Here is a 17,564-nt window from a genome sequence, read left to right as displayed (position 1 = left end):
CTATCCAGGTTCCATGGAAAAGGCCAGATGGCTGGATGTCTGTACAGGCACCTTCCCATCTCCGTCCCTGCAAGAAGTTGAACAGCATTTCAAACTTAGAGGTGATAGCAAAGTTGATTTTAATAACTGATTCTATAGTGAAGATAGTCCTCTGAGGAAAGACTAGCCTAGAATTAGTGGCTTGGATTCTAGAGGAACAAATTAATGTGATGGACTTCAGAATGTCTTTCATTTCTGGTCTTAGTTCCTAAACCACTGCTCACATAATGTTAGTTTTCACAGACATCCTCTGTGACTCCCGTTGACTTTCAGAAGGAAACTAAACTCTTTCACCAGGATGTAAGGCTTGTAAAATGTTGTGAAACTTCCTTCTCATGTCAACTCCCAGTGTGCTTCTTGCCTCTTCCCTCACATTCCAACCAATCCTCTTGGTTTACTGGACTCTTTCAATGGACATAAACTAGCCTGCTCTTCTGTATAGCTGTTCCTTGCTGGCACTCTGCCTAAGAAGCCTTCCAAATAAATTATTTCTTTTTTCTCTTCTGCTTTGTTCTCTCCTACTCTCTTTCCTCCCCTCCTATTTTCCCTCAAATGTTCACCAAGCACATACTGTGTACCATGCTCAGGGGATGTAAGTGGGATTGGCCCCTGTGCTTGCCTCACAGTCCATAGGGAAGACACTGTTGAAGGGAAACCTCTGTGGAGTCACAGAGGAGGGATTCTTAAGTATGCTCGGCAGTTTGGGATAGAGGAAGTCAGGGACCTTGTCCTGAAGGGATATTGGGTGAGACAAGTCTTGAAGAATGAGTGAGACTTGACCAGGGAAAGACAAGGGCGACATGCTCTAAACCAAGGAGGATGATAGTAGTAAATAACACCAATAACAATAATACAAAACATTTATTGCACTTGCAAGGTGCCAGAGAATATGCTAAGTGTTTTATATGCATTATTGAGCTGGAGATATAGGCATGATAATTAATCACATTCCTCCCATTCTCAGTCTACTTCCAATTTAGAAAGATACAGAAATCAGAGAGGTAGAGGTAAAAATGTTAGCATTAATATTGATAAAAGCAGGATTGAGAAGTCATTACCTATATCTGTGGCCACAATTGCCTCTTTTTACTTCACTCCAAAGTTCAACGTCCTCAGCAGCCGTAAGCAAAGCAGGAAGTGAACTCTCCTGAGACCATGTCAGAAGGCAGAGAGGAGCCTGGATTTGCATTGTTTGTAGACTTCTGTATCCAAAAATGCATGCTAAGAGCATCTGGGCCCAACAGGTTGTGTACTTTATCTTGCCTGATTGATCAATGAGGTAAATTCCATCCCCTCCCTAACATGTGCAACACTAGCCTCAAACTAGGCTGCGTCCTCAGCACCTAATATCTCATTTAGTGCTCAGAATGATGCTCTGAGTAAGGCAAAATGCCTCCTTTCTGGATTAGAGCTGAGACACAGAAAAGTTCAGTTATAAAAGTAACATTTTGCTGAGCCAGGACTTTATCCAGGCATCATGGCTCCAGAATCCACACTGGGATTCAAGGACATTCTCACCCCTGAAGCAAGTACATAAGGGATTTTCCAGTTCCCAAGTCCTGAGAGGATGCAGAGGACTTCTTCCTATGTGGATCTCCCCTGCCTGTTGTTACTTAAAAAATGGAGTAGTTAATTCCTAGCCTCAGGAGCCAGTGAGCAATTGTCTTTCCTTTGGTTTGTTGCAAGGCCCACTCATCAGTGTTTTATGGAAAGAAAAATAATACCTTGGTTCTGGAATGGACTTCCAATCCTACCCTTATATGCTGTGTGACCATGGCACCCCCACCTACCTTCTTGGCCTCAGTCTCCCCAGCTCTGAAGTGTGGAAGTTGTGTTTGATGGAATCTTGAGTTTTTCCAGGTGGTGATTAGGCCTACAAATTGTGTTGAATTGCCATGTTGGGAAGCCACGTCCCTGGGACCACTGTTTGTTGTTGCCATACAGGATCTGGGAGGGAAGAAGAAACATTAATTGCTGAGGCTACACTGTGAATAAAAAGGAGGGGCATTCTGACAAACGTACTCCTCGTCCACTAGGAATAACTGCTAGTAGACAGGGCCCCAGCATGTTAAGAGTTGGAAATGATCCTTCTTTTTCAGGTGTGATCTGATTACTCTTTCTCCCAATTCTATCATTTTTCCAAAAAGCCTTCCTTTAAAGGTTAAAGACCTTGCTGAACCTTGGAGATGGGAACTTAGGTGCCAATCCTGACTTTGCTATAAACCAAGAGGACCTCATATGGGCATACAGTGTAAGCACTGCCCAAAGGATCCTGGTCCAGAGGCCAAAGGAGGGTATGAGTCTGTTCCCAACCCAGAGGCTGGCCAGAGCAAGTGGCTTCATTTTTATATTTCAGCCATTTAGAAGGGACCCTGTTTGTAACCATTTAGCCAGGAGGAGGGTGCCTTTGATCGATTTGTATACAGATGCTTATTACGCTAGTTTTTCATTTTTAGACATAGCTTCCCCAGTGAAAAATAAAATTGCATCCACTCCTATCTCACAGGAGGACAGTCCTTCTATCAGGTTCTGTCCTCACTCCCAGAACTTCTAAGAGAAGCTAGAGTGATGGCTAAGAACACAGGCTTACAGCAAGGCACGCTGGGTTTAAATCTGTCACTTTTCCTTGCCAAATCATGAACAAATTCCTTAACCCTCTGAGGCTCTATTTATGCATTTCACCTGAGAGTCAGCTGTGTACCAGACACAGTGCTAGCACTGAAAACTCGGCAGGAGTGAAATAGATTCAGTCTGCTCTAGCAGCTTTGTGAAGGTCTTTGAGCAAAACAGATGAATTTGTTCAAAGTCAGAAAGCTTTGTGGTAGATTTGAGCCTTAAACCCAAGTCCTTCTGTCTTTGAAGTCTATGTTCCTATTGATCTGCCTGTCTGTCTTCACAGTCCAGGTCATGAAGATTCCTTGTCTTGTTGATCTAAGCGGGGATATGAGAGAAATTCTTTAAATATTTTGGGGTTGATTAGGTGTGCATGGGTTATGATTATCCATTGTGTTTGAGATAAAGGGCATTACCTTCATCTATACCACAGCACCACCCAACCCACCTGCTGAGCATTTTACAGGCATTGATAGTGACAGTTTGTCTCTCATTCTGACACTGGACTAGCCAATCTATAAAGCTAGAATGGGCCTCAGGCCAAGAGCAATCGAATGCCAACATTTTTGTGGCATTAAATAAAGCAATATTTATTTTGCTTTTGGTGCAAATATACTTAATTTAATTCAACTCACTGGTAATCCTGAAAAGCCATCATGTTTGGTGGACAGTTGCACACATGTTCCATATATCTCTGCTTGCCAGTGCCAAGATTCCCATTAGTATGCAGCCTCACAGTGCTCTAAGTGAGACTGATCTGGAGCTGCTGAGCTGAATTTTACTCTATCTTTTAGAAAAGATGAAAACAAAATTATAAGAAGGAAAATTAAAATCATTTTTCTCATTCTGTCTGTCATTACTGCAACACAAGTACAATCCCCTACACAAGATGGAGCTATTTATTTGTTATTTCAACAACATTCTAAGAAACCACCATATCTTTGTCATTGGACAAGAAAGAAAGAGACCAGAAGAGGAGACAAATCATAATTCCATAGATCATGCAGTCTCACAGATTGGTCAAGAGACCTCAAAAGGCAACTATGAATCAATCTTGCATCGAGAAGACCTGGGTTCCAATCTCAGCTCTATAATCTAGGAACTGTCAAGTGATCTTCTGAAATTCAAATCAACCTTGAATTTTATTGATTCATTTATAAAGTGATGCTAAATTATACTTACCTCATTTGATTACCGTGAATGTGTTTGATATTTAATAGTTGCATTTTACAAAGTACAATTAAATATCACCTAACAAAAAGGAGATACATTCTGAGAAATGCATCATTAGGTGATTTTTGTCACTGTGTGATCATAAAATGTTTTACACAAACATGATGGATACAGTGTCACTAGGTGATATAATCTTTGAGACCACTGTTGGTGGCCAGCCTGCCAATGACTTAAATGTTTCACATTACAAAACTGTGTGTTTAAGCCTCGCTTGCAAAATTGCAGAATATTCATTCATGCATTTGTGCATATATTCAATCACTCATTCATCCATTCAATAGATACACTTCAATTTCTCTGCACCTGAATCTATAGTAAGTAAAGTTGGAGTGGAGGTGAATCCATTACAGGACTTACATAATGTTTTTGCCCTCATAGAGCTCACAGTTTAGAAGAAGAAAAAGGTACTCAAGAGTACTTCCAACTCATCAGGAAAAACTTAAATATTATGCAATCATATATAAATTTGGTCTCTATATTTGCACTTCCTAGATTTGTTCTAACATCAGATATTCTGTATCACTGGTGAAATAAATAGTCCCCATTCTTGTCAGTATGTAGATCTATATTTTCGGTTCATTTAGAAATTTTATCTGGGTCTAAAGCTCAGTTTTTGATTCTTTAGAATCATATAATGAAAGAGCTGAAGGAGACCTTCATGAACAAAGTATATTTGCTTTGTTTTACAAAGAGGAACATAGAACACAAAAGGTAGGTGACTTTCCCTAACATACATTAAAGGGCCACATAGTTAGAGATGCATTCAGAAGATGTAAAAAGGACTATTTCTGGTCACTTAGTCAGAGGTAGAAACTCATGCATCTTTACTAAAGAGTATTGTTCAGTTAATGTGAAACTACTGGTAGACTTCAGTGTCATTAGAAGCACTATTTGATGCAGAAAGTATGCCCTGAAGAGTTGCACAAATGCTCTAGTAGCTTCTAAAGAGCTCTGGGATCTTTTGAGAATTGAAGTTGCTTTTGAACCACCAGTCACACTCTATTTTTATTAATAATTGAGGAGTTGATCTTTTAGGATCTCTCATTCTTAACATTCTTTCGTCAATTTTGAATATTAATTTTTTTTAAATCAAAGAGGCCTCCTGGAAGCAACATGTTTCAAGAGGGTAAAATATGAAGCCCATGGCCACAATTACATATGAGCTAGGTGAAGTATTGGTTATAAGATCTTGAAAGAACAGTTTACTCTTAACATTACCCCTGGAAAAATGGAGTTCACCTGTGTGTCTGGATGTTTGTGAGAAATAAATAGTATCAGGTAGGAAATGTTAACCCAACAACTATGATTCAGACTTTTTTTCAGGCAAAGGGAGACAAGCAATTTATTCTTGGAATGGAGGTGAATCCATTCCAGACTTAACAGTTAGTACATTTTGTGCTGTTGTCACTGCAATGGGGTAAACAATGGTTGTCACAGGAGCAGAGGTAGAGCATCGGACATACATTTATAAGAAGTATAAAACATTCTCTATCTCATAAAGGAGATGATATTTAAGTTTAAACAACTTCAGTGATGCTACAGTTATCACCATGACTACAGTCATCTTTGGCTATCATTTTTTCAAGTTCATTTTGTTTTGAGGATTCTCTTGGGCTGTTTACATACATTAGTTCATGTACACCATCTAGAAGGTCAGAGTTGCTATCCTTATTAGACATATGATGAAACAGAAACCCAGAAGGGTATTTAAGAAAGAAATTTTGAAAAGGTCACATAGCTGGTAAGGAGTACAGCCAAAACTTAAGCCTAATTATAAGTCCCCAAACTTGTGGTCTCACTGTTGTATGCAGTTCTATCGGGCAAGTGTGAAACTAATGAGAAAAGTTAGTGGGAGAAAAATCTCAACTGAAGAAGAAAAATAATTTCCTATAGGACTTTCCCAACAATGAGATGAGCCATGTGGACAGGTACTGAGCCGCAGGTCATAAGCGTATTAGAGAAAAAGCTGGTAACCTGGTCAAGATATCGCTGAGAGCAGGAGAGAGGCACATAAAGAAACATCTCTAAGGATATAGCTGTTTATGATTAAGTCTGTTATCAAAGACAATGTTCTTTTTCAAAAGTTTAGATGCTCAGTGTGGGCTGAAAGAGCTCTGTGGTCATAGCACTCATATCAATCGTTTCCCCTGACTGTAACAGGTTACTAAGAATTGGACAATGCAGGACCCTCTTGAAGTTTTCTACAAGTTATTTCATAAGACTACATGTTTAGAGATGCATTCAGCTAAAGCAAAAAAAGACTGTTTCTAGCCACTTAGTGAGAAAATAAGGGGCTTACAGAATCAAGCAGAAGCTGGAAGTCAGACTTGAAAAAGAAACAATTAACAGAGTAACTCTAAAGGGTACTTTCCTGGTCCATTATGTGTTACTATGACAACATTCCAGAGACCTGGTAACTTATAAAGAATTGAACTTTTTATCTGGCTCACAGTTTGAGAGGCTGAGAAATGTAAAAGCATCTACCATAACACATCAGGGGGCATCATATGGGAAGCAAACCAATCATGCTGGCTTTGGTCTCAACTTCTCTCCTTGTAACACCACTATTGCTATTGTGAGGCCCTAAACCTTTGACCTCATCTAATTCTATTTACCTCCCAATACTATTAACATAAAAATTTTAGAATTACGTTGCCACATAAACTTTGAGGGGAAGCACATGAGTTTAAAATGGGCGAGAATAATCTGCCTCTGTTTCCCAGTAGCAGTGCTACACAAAGCTCCCCTTCCTGGAATCACCCAGTTTAATTTTATGTCCTGCACAGGAATGGCTGTTGCTGCTTTTCTGGGTTCCAGGTCACAAAGAGGAAGGAAATAGTTCATCTGATTTCAGTAGTAGGGGACAAGTGCTGGCCATGGTCTTCTTAACTTATGTAACTTATGTCAAACCCACTCCATTCTATCACCCCACATAATAATAGAGTTAAACACTGGGCATTCTCCAAGACAAACACTGACTATAGATTAGGAAAGAGCACAAATTTGAACTCAGACCTGCCTGATTTCCAGACTGGAATGAAAAATGAGGTCATACTTAACCACTAATGTACACTCCAGCTTCCTATGGACTGCAGAAATAGTAGTCTATATCATGTATGAAGGATATAACATAAAATAATAGTAAAATATGATAACAATGCAAAATTTTGAGCAATTATATGCACTAGAATTTGTGCTAAGTTAAGTTTGTTAACTATTTAGGCCTAATAACATTGTCCTGAATTATAAATGGAATTTAATCCATAAACATATCTTTCCCTGTGATACAATGAATTTCTTAAAGAAGGAAACATTTGTTATCAATCACTTTATCACAGCAAAACTATCATGAAATTGGCATACAAACTATCATGAAATTGGCATATTGACACAAAAAAACTATAATGAATTGCTTTATTTAACTTGTGTGTTATCTTCCTCAATAAGATTTTCATCACTGGGGCCAAGTAAATAATTTAAAAGAGGTATACCTTAATTTTGCTTATGATTTCAGAGGATTCAGTCCATGGCTCAAAAGCAGAAACATCATGAGAAAAAGGCTTAGTAAATGAATGCTGTTCTCTTTATGCTGACTGAGAAGCAGGGTAGGGAAATAGAACTAGCAAGAGATATACCCTCTAAAGGCATGCCCACTATAGCCCACCAAGACAAACTCAGAAATGTACTCTAACAGTCTTTTGGAAACTTCCAAGGCAATCAAGTTGACAATTAAACTTAATCGTCACATTCCATTCTTGTCAACTTGACTTCCAAACACTTCTCTTTAAACCATACTTAATCTCCAAATGAAGACAGTAGCAAATTCATATTTCTGCCTAAAATACAACCACCCTGCATATAACCAAAAATGAAATAATCCTTCCTCAAGGCTCAATGGTGCCATCATTTCTCAAATGTCAAAGTCAATGTTCTTTTATGAAATTCAAGGCAAATTCTTAGCTATAAATCCCTTGAAAATTCAAATAAGCAAGTTATGTATACATGTTTCCATTTGGGAATTTGAAAATTCAAAAAGCAAGTTACTATGATATAAGATAGGCATTCACATTCCAATAAGGAGGAATAGGGAGATTTAAAAAAAAAAAAAAGAGTAGCAACGCAAAATTGAAACTCAATAGGGCACACATTAAGTCCTGCATCCAGGGCACATGGTTTGATCCAGAGGGGTGGGTAGTCCCACTCCTATGGCCTAGCTTGTTGCAGCCCACATGGCCTCTCTCTTGGGCTGGCTCTACTCCTGCCATTGTCTTTCTTCTTCCACATTCTTCACACCTCTGACTTCCTGGGTTTCCACCACAACTTCAGCTTCATGCATTGACATCTAAGAAGCACACTGCCTAGCTTTCTATACCTTCCTTTCAAATTGTATGGAAGCCTCTGTGATCCCATAACTCTTGCATTCTGCATGCTTGAATAAGAGCATCACATGGATGACACCATTATCTACCACCAGCTAGAACAGTAACCATGCACCCTTGGACAGTGGCCTCTGAGTATGTGATTAGCTAGGCATGGTGATCTTAGTGAACTGATTTCCTAGACACTTATTCTTGAGCTTGAGACAAGGTTTTTACTTCTGTGCTTTTCAGTTTACAGTGGGAAGGTTCTTGCTGATTTGTCAGATACCCTTGCATTTTTTTCTTGTTCTTGTTCAAAGTACATGGTTTCTTTGAATGGGCCTAATCTCTTCAGCAACCACACTCACTTTGATCCCAACATTATACATGTTTCCATTTGGGAAACATTTAAGTTTTTAGAAATTGTCTGTTTTGCTTTTATGTCCTAATTGCTTACTATAGAGCTGGCTAAAAGTTTCCAGAAGTATTCATATAATAGTCTAATGTCAGGCCACCTTGAAATTTTCTCTGCCAGATCAATTAGGCTGCCACCTTTAAACTCAACTCATATAAAGCCTTAGAACACGGGTAAAATGCAGACATTTTAGTCAAAGTATAACGTGTATGATTTCTAGTCAATTTCCCTCCCAATAGAGCACTCATTTGCAACTTACACCTCATGACCTGGTTTTTATTGTTCATATTCCTATCAACTTTCTGGCCTTCTAAGCTCAAATCAGAACCACAGATCACATTTTGCTTACAGAATTTTAGTTCTTTGGTTTAGACCTCTATACCTTTCCAAATTCCTCTTTCAAACCAATTTCAAATGCTTCTGAAGTATATGATCAGGTATAGTCATAGGAGTGACCCCACTTGTCTGGGATATTTTTGTATTAATCAGCTTTTTGTCACTGGGACTAAATATCCTAAATACATACTTTAAGGGAGAGTTTTTTTTTTTACTCATGGTTTCACAGGGTGCAGTCCATAATCATTGGGCTTCAAAGCAGAAACATCATAATGGAAGGGCTTGGTGAAGGAGTGCTGCTCATCTCATGGTGGCAAAAAACAGAACAAGGGAATCACACCACACCATGGAGACAATACCCTCCAATGCTCCCAATAATCCACCTACACACAACCAGAAGTGTGCTTTACTAATACATAGGTGGCTCTCAATCCAATCACTCTCCCATTCCATAAACAGTCTCCCTTCCTCGATTTACTTACATGTTCTTGAAGAAAGAGAGCTTGTTCTAAATGTCTTGTATACTAAGATAGTATGGGCATTAAGGTGGACATTTCTGGGCTTGAAGCCTATTCTACCATGTGCTTTCTGAACGACATTGAACAGGTTTAAGGTGATTATATCTGTGGTGAGGTACTTAGTTCTTGGAACAAAGTATTATTAATAAATGCCTTGTTGAGAGGGTTCCCTTGATTATGATGATGATGTTGTACCATGCATGTAGGCTCATCTCTATTTTTGCTTAAAATCAGTGAAAAACCAACATCAGTACTTGGTTGATCTAAATATAGCAATGAAAAGACAAAATTACAAAACTCCTTGTCAGGCATCCAAAACACATAGCATGTCACCTCTACTTGTTTTCTGCACAACACTATCACTGTCCTCTTCCTGCATCCTCTGTGATATAGTCAAACCAATTGTTTATCATTCCCTTTAATTTTAATGTTTTTCCTGCCCACACTCTAGGTGGTTTTTTAAATGTTTTTTTCTTTACTTACACATTTCCTTTACCCTTGATGACTTCACTAAAGTAAACACAAATAGATTCTTTTTAGTTAGTCCTTTCTCCATGTATCACCACAAAATGTTAGTTATTTTCATATTAGATTGCCACCATATTTATTTTAAAGGATATTATTTACCTCTATTTATTTAAAGGATATTATTTACCACCCCATCCCCATCTTAGCCATCTAGAGCAGAGGAGGATCCACAAGAGAGTTCTTTATTTTGTTGAGTAGGATGATATATAGGACTGTACATTTTGAAGTGAGAAAAAAGATAAAATTATGTCATTTATGAAAGGAGAAAAGTGTTTAGAAGGTGAGATGTAAAAAGTTAAGCTAATGGGGCCAAAGAACAGAGAAGAAAATGAGATGCAATCTGAAGGAGGGAGTTTTTAAATCAGTTATCATAAGTTTTAAATCTGCCCAAAAATCTGCAAATATAACAATTTCATTATATTGTTGATGAGCAAATAGATGAATTTTGAAGTCAGATCTATAAGATAGTGATATCTGTGTGGGAGATTAATTTTTAACTGCAAAGATCATGAACCAGAGAGAAAGACTGCTAATTCAAATTGAGAGCAAGCATGGTGGTTGTAGAAGTTGTATGCATGCTGGATTGGCCTGGAGAGGACCTACAGTGAGAAAGCCCAGGGACTGAAAGCATGGAGAAAGAGCTCTGGAGGAGGTGCCTCGTCCTAAGTGTAAGCAGAATTTTAAATTCAGAAGAATAAAAGTTGGGAGAGGAAGAGGAAAAGAAAGAGAACCAAGAAGTCACAATTATACTTACTCTAGTGACATTATTTCATGTGGTTAGGATAGTCAGGGGAGATGTCACTAAGCAGATGACATTTGGGCAAGGATGTGAATTAAGCAAGAGAATGAATAACTCGGATATCTAGGGGAAAATTATTCTGGACCAAGGGAACAGCCTATATAAAGTTCCCAAACCAGGGAGTGCCTGGTGTATAGAAGAAACAGTGAAGACTGTATCTGGTACAAAACAAGAAAAGGAAGGAGTTGTAGAAGCTGAGATGAGGGGCTTTGGGATTTAGCTCAGCGGCATAAGCGCCTGCCTTGCAAGCAGGCAGTCATGAGTTTGATCCCTGGTACCGATAAAAAGGAAAAAGACCAAAAAAAAAAAAAAAAAAAAAAAAAAAGAAGCTGAGAGAGAAAGGTTAAATGGCATGCCACAGGAGGACTTTAGCCTGTTGTAAGGATGTGGGCTTTTGTGTTGCATGTAACAGGGAACCATTTGTGCAAAAGAGGAAATAGTCTGATTTATGTTTTTAAGATATTCAATCCAATCATTGTATAGAAGATGAAATAATAAGGATGGGGTGGAGAGAGGCAAAGATAAAAACAAGATTGCATAAGATATTGTCACAAAACTCTAAACCTTAGTCAAAGTTCAAGGTGGTATCAGCTGAAGTGATAAGAACATGCCAGTACATTAAATTGGTTGTAGGTATGAGACAAAGTGAAATAATGAGAACATCAATGGTTTTTACATAGTGTTATGGTTTGTGTCTTGAAGTCCTCCAAAAGCCTCATGTAGTCATGGGGAGGTGGGCTTGTCAGAAATGGATGAATCTAGAGTTTGTGACTGATTCATGGTCCAATGCTAGAATCAAGGATATGAGTGCTACAATGGCCCTAGAGTGAATAGCCTGAAAATAATATAAGGGATGGAAAGAGGATTGGCCCAGCTATCTCTGTTGTTGATTTTGCTGTCTTCTGCTGGCATGAACAGTTGCCCCTTTGCTGTGTGCCACCTTGCCTCTGAACCATCCAATTATGGACTGAAACCTCAACAAACTGTAAGCTAAATAAATCTTTCTTCCTTAACCTTGGGTGTCAGTTATTTTGTTTCCATAATGAGAAAAATAGCTAAGACATAGAACATTTCTTTCTTCTGCACTGTGTAGATGATGCTCATGTCTATATGGCTGCTAAGACTGTTTCCCAAAAATACTTTTGAACCTCTCTATGACTCAATTTCTTCTTCTGTAAAGTAGGAATTACTATAGTAATGACTTCACAAGGTTGTTAATAGCACTAAGTGAATTAACACATGTAAAATGTTTCAAAATTTCTTTCAAAATGCTAGGTAAGTGACATTATTATTGATCATACACTTAAATATGCTTTGGCATGTGAAAATGTTGGCCTGTCTTACTTTTAATCACTCTTACTTTGGGTATTATCTAGGTGTTCTCTGATGGGTTTTGACCTGAATCGTCACTGGCTGGATCCCTCTCCATGGGCCCACCCTACTCTGCATGGGGTGAAACAGCTCATCATCCAGATGTACAATGACCCAGTGAGTAACTAAATTCCCTCAACAGCTATGGTCTCAGGGCTTCATATGGGGAAAGGAAGTGTTGTACTGGAAAAGTTTACTCGGATATGAAAGTTAGGAATGGCTAGGTAAACCCAGGAACGGTATAAGCCTGTACTTCTCCAAATTTGCTAGACTCCAGTGGTTTTTCCTTGCCCTTGTTTTTTTTTTTTCTGCCTCACAAGTATTAAGTTTGATTAGGGTGATCTCATGGGAGACCATTAAAGAATTATACTGGAGTATATTAGTCTTTGTCAGGACTCACTCCTTGGTTACCTGATAACGAAACACAACTTGAACTAATACAAGCAAAATAGAAGCATTATCAGAACACCAGGGGTATATTGTATGGTTGAAGACTATAGCCCGGCCTCCTCCAGATATGGGGAACATGACTGCCAGGCATCCCATCCAGTGGCTCTAGCTCCCATCACCACAATGACTTGGTTTCACCTTCCAGTTTCAAACCAAAAGAACTAGGACTGTCCTGACTTGAAAGACACGTCTACCCTTGGGCAAGCCAGCTCTGGCCCAAGAAGCAAGGGTATGTAAGAGTAGGATAGCATCGTGGGACCTGTATAGTTAGAATTGGGATGTGCGGTGATCCCGGTTCCAGCAGAAGAGAGCCTACTATTCCAGAATAAAGAGGGAACCAGACATCAGAACAATGGATAGCCAAACCACATTTGCTCACAGGGCAAGTTCTTGTCTATAAATAGTAAGAGGATTTTTGTGGAGGTTCATAAGTTAGAAAAGGGAGGCAGACCACAATCATTCTCTCCCTGAAGAGCTGTCAGAGAGACAGCAGAACAGATCTTTCTTTCAGGTGTATGTCATGGGAGGAGGTGGAAATAAAACTGTTTAACAATCAGCTACCTGAAAATAAAGTAGGTGTGGGGGCTATGAGCTTTGCTATACTGAAAGTGTTCAACTTTAAGCTAAATGGTATCTGTCAAAAATGGTGCTGAGTAGACTCAATTGTTCAGAAGACATTCTAGTGAAGTAACATCTGCATCCCTTCTGTCTGTGGTGATAGTAATTTTATTAGCCATTGATTCCTATTAGGTGACAAATAGTCATGGCTAAGACAACAAATTCTCAAATTTGAGATGCTTCAGGGTGGACCAGTATAACCTATTTTACTTACTTTTTTGTTAATATGCTATTTAAAATGTCTGAAGAAAAGATGTATACACATCAGGAAAAAAATGTGTGCCTTAAAGCAAACACATATATCAGTGCAATGACTAATAAAAAAGTAAGCCTTTAGGTGTAACATAGCTATTTTGGTTATGAGACAACTGTTTTCTTGAATATGGGTGTAAGTTTTGCTTTCCTGGCTTATCTTCTGTGTCAGGGCTTGCATGACCATAGCATATTGGTTTCCTTCTCTAGCTCATCCTTTCTAAACAAGGATAGTGCTAGCTGGGCTCACCAAATCCCTTTGTTGCCCTGAATTCTTCATGCCACCTTGATTGGCTTTCCTTGCAGAAAGAGCCTTGTGTGATTTTCTCAGCATGTGTTCTCCCTTCCTGCCTTCTGTGCTGACTGGTTTCTTTGATAAGAGTTACACTGCTTTTTCCTGCTGCTTTCTCCTACTCAAGAGAACCATCCCTATATTTTTTTTTTCTGATCCAGCTGGTAAAAGGTATTCAATTACTATTTGTTATGAGCATCATGAATCCTATTATGCCAAATGTAATATGTTTATAGATACAAAACGATTATTCACCTATGGACAATGAGGCATGGTGAATAAACAGATACTGGGCCAGAAGCAGATAGAAACTATGGAACAAAGGAGTGTTTTGTCTGAATCCCCAAAGAGAGAACAGGGTGGGGCAAGGAAAGGGATTAAGGACTGCTGAACACGAAGAGACTTCAGCCTCCCACTGTCATCGTCAATCAGAAGTTACAGATTTGCTCACAAACAACTTGGCAGTTGTGACTGTTATAAAACATAGAGCAGACAGAACTGAGTTGCAGAGACACTAGGAAATTGCTTGTTACATAACCAGATATAGCATAAACTGCTTGGATCTTAATAAGTACACCCTGAATGCTTAGATAGTTAAACAAACTATTTTCCCTAAAGTCCATGAATTTATGCACCAAGCAGGGATGTTAGGGTACTAATGTAGAAGTCAAGCCTACCTGGAATAGATTCCTAGTTCTCAGTCTTTTACCTGCTCTCTCCATTCTCAGGTAAAACTTTTTGTGGTGGAGGGATTTAACACAGTATATGTTTATTATATCACAGGTTATGTGGGTCTCTAACATATGAATGGCTTAGCTGGGTCTTCTGCTGCAGGTCTCAGAAGTCTGCAATCAAAGTGTCGATTTGGGCCGTGATGTTCCTTGCCCAATCCTTTACTCCATTTTTTCCTTCATTTCACATTTCTATATTAACACATTTCAGTGTGTTTCTACTACTAAAGAAAAAATAAAAACACTACCTGCTGCAATACATGGATGAATAGACATGAAACAAGTAAATGCAGGTAAATATGGGCTTACAAAACATTTCATGAGTTATTTTAAAAAACAAAAGCACAAAAGCAGAATGGTTATAAGTATTAGCCTTCCTGAGGCAGTTCTGGTTTATACCTGTTATCTGGGGATAACTTAATGGATTCCTTTTTCATTCATATAAAAGTGTACAGGTTTGGATGATAGACTACATATCCTCTATAGTTAAAAATGATGCAAAGGTATGTTTTGTAACATACCTTCAAGACACATTATTTGGATCTGTTTCAAATTCACAGATGATTTAAGGCTTTTTAGTGCCCAGTTGCAAACACTGCAATGCCTGAAACATCTGTCCTAATAGCTTTTCATGTGTTTCTACTCCTGACCTTCAGTGTCACATATGTTGTTTTGTTTTTTATTTTTTATTAAGTCTATTGGTATAATTGAAATATACATAATGATCATATTCATCATAGAATATTTGTGTCTGTATATGACACATCTTTTTTAACAGATATCACTCTCAGTTACCAGAGAATGGATATTTATTTACTTTTAGTGGGGTCCTGGGGATCAAACTCACAACCTCATGCTTGTCAGACAGGCACTTATGTCACTGAGCTAAACCCCCAGCCCCATATGACACATCTTGATTCTGATTTTTTCCTCTCCTCCAATCAACCCTTCTTCTCCTCCTGATTTTCAAAGCTTTGTTTCCATTTTATCTTTTATCATAGTTTTTAATCTTCCTCCCCCTACCCCCAGTTTCCCCTGTTTTTAAACCATTTTGTCCTGCTTCACAATATCTGTTATACACTCTGGTCCTTATTTACATTTTCAGTTTGTCACATATATAACACTGAGCTATCTCAACCCTGAGCTATCTGAACTGTAAGGAAGGGTTCTGTTCTTATTTCTAAGTGCTTGCAACCTTGCTCTTGTGCTGTTGGCTTTCTGCCCACAAAAACAACAGAGGTTGGTTATGACCCTGTGACATCTGACTCACCCTCTCTCAACTCCTTCAGGCCCTGTGCAGGGGTGCCTGGTGGAGACAACCTTTATAGATAATTACTTGAGGTGCATTTATTAAAAGAGACACCGGGTGTGGGAGTCCAGCCCAGGAGACAATATCTAAGCTGATACTTGAGGAATGCTTGTGGCAAGGAGAACATTCTAGGCAGATAACTACATGTACATCTGCCTTGAGTAGGAGACATATGAGAAACCAAAAGTTATTCTGTGTGGTGAACACTCAGGGCAGACAGAAAGACAAAGAAAGAGCTATGATACAGGGAATAAGGTGGATTTTATTTTCATGAGAATAGGGAGACACTGAAGGATTTAAGTAGGAAAATGACAGAATGAGATTTGCATTTCAGCAAGATTCCTCCAGTCTAATGATGTTAAGGAGCAAGACATGATTGACTTGGTGACTTTGACTGAAGGGAGAACTTGTAGTTTGTATGACACCTGTGGTTGTGGTGAGGGCTTCACAGAGCATGTGGTTTCCTCCCCAAGATGAGAAACTTCCTGAGGAGGAACAGTATGCACAGTGATGGGCAATACATTCAGTGCTAGATGTGCTTGGTTTAAAGTTGTACAGAACAGAAACGTCCAACCTACACTGTGAGTCCCCCAGAAGGAGCCCTCTTTGGGCAATGTTCTCTTTGTATTAGTGACAGCACTCACTTCTTGTTCAGCTGCTGATATCCATAATGGTGGTGAAGACCTGGAAAGCCAGTTTCAACTCTGCTTTTCACTGAGGTCATTTCTTTCAAGTCTGCTTTTAGGTCTCAGAGTACTTACATACTTAGTACTGGAAATTACATCCCCTTTCAAGTGAGAAATCACTTACTACCCATGTGAGTTTCACTTTCTGCTAGTACACATACCACAGAGTATGACGGTGCCTTCACATCACACACTCAGCCACCAACCACAGTCACTTTCTGAAGGCCACAAATAAGGCCTTTCTCTCATACCTGTACTCTCATACCTTAAAATGTTAAGCCCTTTACAACTCTAATAACACCTAACTTTGTATCTGTGAGGTGTGCTTAGTAAGGTGAAACACAAACACAGCAATATCACCGTGAGAAAGACTGTTACATAACTTCTGGGGCTACAGAGATTGATGGTCTAGGGTCTTAAACCAGGAAGAAATTACAATCTCATGGGAAGACCAGGTTCTTATGAAATGCTAATCCAAGGCAGTCAGGAAAGCTGTGCTGAAAAAGAAAATAGTGCCTCAAAAACATGGGAAATTAATGCAAGTAGGGCTATCGTGGGAAGGATCCAAACAAGACTTTTGAAGAATTTGCATTTGGACTGGGCCTTTAGAAGTGGGTAAGACTCTATCAAGTGGATGAGATGATACAGAGAAAGGGAGCAAGCATCCTGGGGAAGACTGAACAATGAAGTGGAAGTGGGAGACCTCCGTGGCTATGTTAGGATTTAAGACAGGAAACTGGGACAGTGTGGGGAGGGGCAGGCTGAGGAAGGTCACGGGTGGGGTTTCACACTGGGTCAAAGAATTAAAGTTTTAGACCCTCTTTTCAATTGAATTGAATTTAGTTGAATTAAATATCAGGACTGTAAAACAAAAAAGTCAAAGCAGTGGAACAAGGACCACTTGTTGGGAATATTCCAGCATAAGCTTGAGAATGACAGTAGTCTAAAGAGAGCCCTCAAAGACTCGAGGGCAAATAGGTTAATGAAAAGCATTTCCAGTCATTCCTCAGTCTAGA

At 39.0% G+C, this 17,564-nt stretch overlaps 1 protein-coding gene across 5 annotated transcripts in view; it reads left to right on the top strand.

Annotated features, from left to right (window-relative positions):
• Agbl4 (AGBL carboxypeptidase 4) overlaps positions 1 to 17,564 on the top strand; it is a 1,435,759-nt gene that overhangs the window by 1,325,012 nt on the left and 93,183 nt on the right. For all 5 annotated transcript variants that reach the window (XM_063236476.1, XM_063236477.1, XM_063236475.1 and 2 more), the window contains one exon: positions 12,216 to 12,327. In XM_063236476.1, coding sequence (XP_063092546.1) covers positions 12,216 to 12,327 — 112 coding nt within the window. The remainder of the gene's footprint in view (positions 1 to 12,215; positions 12,328 to 17,564) is intronic.

This window comes from Cavia porcellus, unplaced genomic scaffold (genome assembly GCF_034190915.1).
Source record: "Cavia porcellus strain 051 isolate PalLab524CR breed Dunkin Hartley unplaced genomic scaffold, mCavPor4.1 scaffold_25, whole genome shotgun sequence".
Taxonomy (NCBI): Eukaryota; Metazoa; Chordata; class Mammalia; order Rodentia; family Caviidae; genus Cavia; species Cavia porcellus.
The sequence above is the reverse complement of the archived record's forward strand: the minus strand, read 5'-3'. Positions and strand labels throughout refer to the sequence as shown.